Here is a 6,092-nt window from a genome sequence, read left to right on the forward strand (position 1 = left end):
TTCTTAAATTCCACATATGAGTCAAATCATATGGTTTTTGTCTTTCTCTGACTTACTTTGCTTAGCCTAATACTCTCTGGCTCCATTGGGAATGGCAAGATTTCATTCTTTTGGATGGTTGAGTAATATTCTAATGCATATATCTTCCACATCTTCTTTATCCATTCAAGTATCAAGGGGCATTTGGGCTGTTTCCATTGTTTGGCAGTATTTGGAAGATACCTATACAAACATTTATTTGTACTCTATCTGAAATTCAAATTAACTGGGCATCTTATCTTTTTAGTTGCAAAATTTGATAACCCTATTCTGCTTGGAACCAGACCTAGTTGTAGTCTAGCACGAATAGGTGAAGTCCCAGATTCAGGGGCCCTGCAGGTCCTTTCTCTAGAACCTAGGCCAGCCCAACATTTGTTCTGACCAGTCAGGGCTCTTGCTGTACAAGTCATTATGTATTTTTAATATAAACTTCTCGCATAGCTCTAATGAATGTCAAGGGCCTATCTTCATCATATTCTTTCTAAAATTCACTAAGAACACCATTATTTACTAATTCTCTTATAATTTGCTTTTTTTCTAACTTTTTATTTTATTTTATTTTTAAAATTTTTTATTTTTTTAATTTCTTTTCAGTGTATCAGAATTCATTGTTTATGCACCATACCCAGTACTCCATGCAACACATGCCCTCCTTAATACCCACCACCAGGCTCACCCAACCCCCCACCTCCCTCCCCTCCAAAACCCTCATTTTGCTTCTCAGAGTCCATAGTCTCTCATGTTTCGTCTCCCACTCCAGTTTCCCTCAACTCCCTTCTCCTTGGCTCCCTTCATTTCCTATCACTAGGTTTGCTTTTACTCGAAGTTGTTGGATTTTTTTCCAAAGACTTTTTAATATTATGTACAATTATTGATTCACTATACCATGTTTTGGTCAATTCTTGCACAGAGGAGTAACAAAAACCTACCTAGAAAATAATCAGATTGCTGTACACCCTTAATCTAACTTTTTGGGAGCAGTTTTGAGTCTATAATCTTGATAAAGTTCCTTGTTTGCTTCATTCAGCTTGCCAGCCACTACTTTCCATCAAAGTAATTCTGTGCCACTAAAAATGAGATATTGCATGGATTTTGCCATCTTGATCTAATAGCTAAGTCAAACTGTGACTGCAAGTGAACTTTGCCATATAGAGAAAATGTATATCTGAAAAAGAATCTGGGAACATACAGATTTTCAGGCAATCATGCCCTTCATGTTTGTTCTCCAAAGTGCATTCCTTAAGGTATTAATTGTGAGAGAATTACAGTTGTTTCCTGGGAAAAGGGTTATCGTAGCTGTATGAGCTGGGGAAATGGTGGATTAAACCTAGTTAATGGGTTCCTTTCATTTGGGGACTTAGTATGTGCAGTTGTGAATCTCCAGAGAATAGCCATATGTATGTGTTTATAAAATATGTTTGTCTGAGTGTGTTTCTCTGTGTGTATATAGATCATATTTCCCAATCTTATTTTATTTTATTCTTTATTTCTTTATTTTTTAAAAAGATTTTATTTATTTATTTGACAGAGAGAGAGAGAGATCACAAGTAGGCAGAGAGGCAGGCAGAGAGAGAGGGGGAAGCAGGCCCTCTGCTGAGCAGAGAGCCCCACGGAGGACTCAATCCCAGGACCTGAGCTAAAGGCAGAGGCTTAATCCATCGAGCCACCCAGGCACCCCTTCCCAATCTTATTTTAGCAATTATTCCCTTCACAAAGCCAAGCTCTCAAACACTGCTGCAGACTCCTATTTTGCAAGTCAGAAGCTTGTTCTTAATTCGCTTTTCTCTCTGTATTCATTCTGTAATGACTCCTTCTTAATCTCCCCCCAGCTGATGGATACCACTAGTGGGCGCCAGCCAAGGATATGTGCTCAAAGAAGCAAATAGAAATGTGTGCGAATAATTTTCAAAATATTATCCTCAACACACTACATAGTTATTTTCATTCTAGTAGAAGGGTGTTTTATCTTTACTTGAGGTAGAGCGGTGGATAGCCATTGTGGGACGTTTCATGGACTTAGATAAATGTCTTAAGATTTCAATGCCTATTTCCTTAAATATAAAAAGAGGGTAAAGATGCCTGAATTACCTGCTTTGTCGTAGAAGGTGTCTGTATGTATAAAGGATGAGCTTAGGGAAGGCTTATGCAATAAGGCATTTGAAGGTGCTTTTAAGAAACCAAAGCATTATTCAAATGTGCAGCACAACAATAAATCTTCAGCTGACAGTGGCTCCTCTACTATTCAGCTTTTAGTTTTCTGATTTTCCAGACTCACTATTAGCGATACTCTTCTATAAACAAAACTAGAAAACTGTTCAGAGTTACTGAAGGGAAAGCTACAGTACTTTCCTCTAAAGCAAATAACCATTTCCTGAATTGCTTGGTTTAAAGATGCATGTTTTCATAAGATAGACTTCCTGGGTTATGGACCCTTTCACCTAAAATGTACCAGCCTTCACGAACCGAGGTTGTGCTGTTGATGGCCATCAATGGGATAATAAGTAGAACTTTAGCAAGCTTCCCCCCGGGTCTAATGTGCATAAATGGTCGGTGATTTCAAGTCCACAGCCATATCATGTCAATATTATTTTACGATCATCCATAATACAGAACTATAGGAAGGCTGACTGAGTCGTTCATGCTAACACATCTTCTGTCCTCCCTGTTCCTCTACAGAGAGTACAGCATCCACATGAGTGCCCCTCCTGTGGAGGCTTTGGCTTTCTTCCGTGCTCCGTCTGCCACGGGAGCAAGATGTCAGTGTTTCGAAACTGCTTTACAGACTCTTTCAAAGCTCTGAAGTGTACTGTCTGCAACGAGAATGGTCTTCAGCGCTGTAAGAGCTGTGTTGGTTAGGTGGACCTCCCACCGGGGGAGCACCTTGATTTATTTACCAAAGTCAGTTGTATGGTTTATACTTTTTTTTTTTTAAAGGTCATGTTTATGGACTAATCAATAAACTTTGTTTATTGTAATTGCCTTTGTTTTGAATTTTTGCCGTGGCCATTTTCATCGATTTATTAAATAAAGGTTTGTTTCCCAATGATGTGCCATGCCCTGGGTTAGACTTTGGTTTCTGCTTGGAATTAATGGAGTACCCAGGAGTATCCCAGGATATCCAAACTCTGATTTGCTAAATGTGTTTGATTTTTCTGAAGAGAAGACAGAATATATCTAACAGTGCCTATGGCCATGTCACCCTTTTGTCTAAAATGAGTTAATCCAATTCCCGAGATGTATAACGCACTTCTGTGTGTCTCAGCTACAGAGAGGAAGATGGCTCTGGAGAATGGAAAAGAATATAATCGTATTTATACTTAGTAGAATTTTTTAAAGCTGTAAAGCTGTCTTGGAGCTGATGACATTAATGATAGATCATTAACATTATTGGGTGGATTTCTTGGTGATGATTTAAAAGCTTCCAGAAGACTTATCTGGACTTAGTTTTTTAAATATTTGCTTTGTGCTACTATCACTGAAAGCTTTCCAAAAAGGTGCTATTGTACTTCCAAGCTGGACATAGTTTGAACACATAGGCAACATTAGCAAAGTGGACAAAAAGAAATTTTGTTGTAATTATTGGTCGATGCCTACCTGTACATGTGTCTGTATCCTGATGGATTCCCTTATGAATAACTTTAATAAATCACTTGCTCAATATTTGTGAAAAGGTGATCAAAACATTTTATACTTTGACATTAAAGAAAACTATAATCTTTATCAAATACTTTCTTATTGGTGAGGCATGGTATAGGGTATGGTTTTTATTCTCATGCAGCTTACACTCTAAAAAGGAAGAAAGTATTAAATAAGTACAGGAAAGATGAGTCTTATACCATAACAAATGGTACAGTGTGCTATGGGAATTACAGCATGAGAACCAACCTAGATGTGTTAAAGATGGTAAGGAAAGACTTTGTTGAACAGCTGATGTTTCAGCTTCTGCATGAAGGATAATTGGAAGCAAGTTAGCTACAGAGCAAGGGTGACTGGGCTCCAGGTAAAGAAATAGCATATGTGGAGACCCAGAAGTTAGAAAAGTTGTGTGTTGGAGGAACCGTAAGAAATCCAGTATGGGGAGGGAAAATCAGTAATAGAGGAACAGTTTATAGCAGGCTAAGTCTTCTACTAATAACACATTTATTTTGAACAAAATAATGAAAAATAAACAACTGTCAAAGGCTTTGGAAAGCAGCTACTACCGGAAAGGAACTGAAAGGGATTCAATCACTGGGGGAAGAGAAACAAACAGAATGAACTTACATTTATCCAGCTTCTCCTCTGAGAACACTTCCCAATTTGCTCAGAATATAGCTCATAAAGAAACTGAAAACTTACTGGATTAAAGAAATAAATATTGACATTTGGGGTTGCAGGATGCCTGGAACTGAATGGAAAATTCTAAGAAATGAGATAACCAAACAGAGGGGAATCACCAAATCTGCTTAAACTCCACTTAAATCCCTGGCTGACTCCTAACCTACTCATGCAGAGTAAAATTCTGGGACCAGTTTCAATGCATGTGGGTTTTCCCCACACCACCAAGCAATTCTCTGTTACTAGCTGGGGGTCCTACAGTTCAACTCAATTCTGACACTGTCTACTGGGAGATGGTATCAGATCCAGAGGGGAAGGGCCAGTCCCACAAGATGGCCCTCCCATCACCACCATTTCAGATGTCTATCAAAAGCTTAGGTTGTCACCTGTGCTTCCAATCAACCAGCTAGACATATGAGGTTCCAAAGACCCCTCAATCTGAGATTGATTAGAGAACTCAGAGAAACATCTTACCTACTATATTACCAGTTTATTATAAAAGGTTATCACTCAGGAACAGCCAGATGGAGGAAACACATATGGTGAAGTGTGGGGAAAGGAACTTCCAAGTGCTCTCTGAACATGTCACTCTCCCAGCATCCCCACATGTTCCACGACTCAGAAGTGGTCCTAAATTTTAAGGGTTTTAGCTCTGTGCCAGAAAAAGACACAAAGATCAAATATATATATTTATTATAAATCATACTATCACTCAGAGGAAAGAAGTAGCTGAGAGACCAGATAGTAGAGCAGAGATTTCAACAGCTGCTTATGTTGCAAAGTCAGAATCTGGAGTTCAAGTGGTAAACAGTGAATATTTCCTTAAAATCCCAGAAGAGCCCCATATTTAGAGTTAAGGCCAAGGATTAAGGGCTATATTGTAAAGATAAGGGAAAAAACAAAACACCCTTGCCTTCAGAAGACGAAAAACAAAATTTCCATGGTATCATTGTGTCTTTGGCTGCTTGCTAGAGCAAAACTCAGCACTTGAACTAAAAATAAAAAGGAACTCACTGGGTATGATAATCTATAGCCAACATTATACCTAATGCTAAAAAGATTAAATCATTTCCTTTAAGATCAAGAAGAGTACATAAATGTCTACTTTTAACGGTTCTCTTCAATATTATGATGAAGGTCCTCTCCAATGAAACAGACAAGAAAAGAAATAAAAAGTCATAAAGACTGGGAAACAATAAAGCTCATTATTTGTAAACAACATGACTGGATTGTAGAAAATCCAAAAATATCTACAAGTTAATGAACTTCAAGGTGAAGTTAATATTGTTGGATTTGAGGTCATTTTATAAAAATTAGAAATAAAATATACAAGAAACAAACAGAATGTAAAATTAAAGTAACACAATTTATAATGCTATCAGCCATATTTAAGGATGTGGAATACATTTTATGAAATATGTATAGGATTTCCCATTTAAAACTACAATGTAAACTTTGCCAAGAAATTATAGGACCGAAATACAGGAGGAAACATCTCACGTTTTGCATCAGAAGATGACATTTTAAAGATACCTATAGTTTCAATGCAATCTCAACTAAATTCCACCAGACTTTTTGCAGAATTTGACCCGTAATTTTAAATCTATATAAAAATGCAAACAATCTAGGGTATTCAAGAAAATGTTTAATAAGTAGAGTGAAATAAACAAATACTGGAGAAATAGACACACATAATAAGGTCAATCGATTTTCAAGAAAGATGCCAGTTCAAGACA

General features: G+C 37.4%; 1 protein-coding gene across 1 annotated transcript in view; it reads left to right on the forward strand.

Moving 5' to 3' along the window:
* The window catches only part of GRXCR1 (glutaredoxin and cysteine rich domain containing 1), a 317,659-nt gene extending 314,325 nt beyond the window's left edge, over nucleotides 1–3,334 (forward strand). Inside the window, exon 9 of the mRNA XM_059383326.1 lies at nucleotides 2,716–3,334. Coding sequence (XP_059239309.1) covers nucleotides 2,716–2,895 — 180 coding nt within the window. The 3' untranslated portion in view covers nucleotides 2,896–3,334. The remainder of the gene's footprint in view (nucleotides 1–2,715) is intronic.
* Nucleotides 3,335–6,092: the final 2,758 nt, after the last annotated feature.

This window comes from Mustela nigripes, chromosome 1 (assembly GCF_022355385.1).
Source record: "Mustela nigripes isolate SB6536 chromosome 1, MUSNIG.SB6536, whole genome shotgun sequence".
NCBI lineage: Eukaryota > Metazoa > Chordata > Mammalia > Carnivora > Mustelidae > Mustela > Mustela nigripes.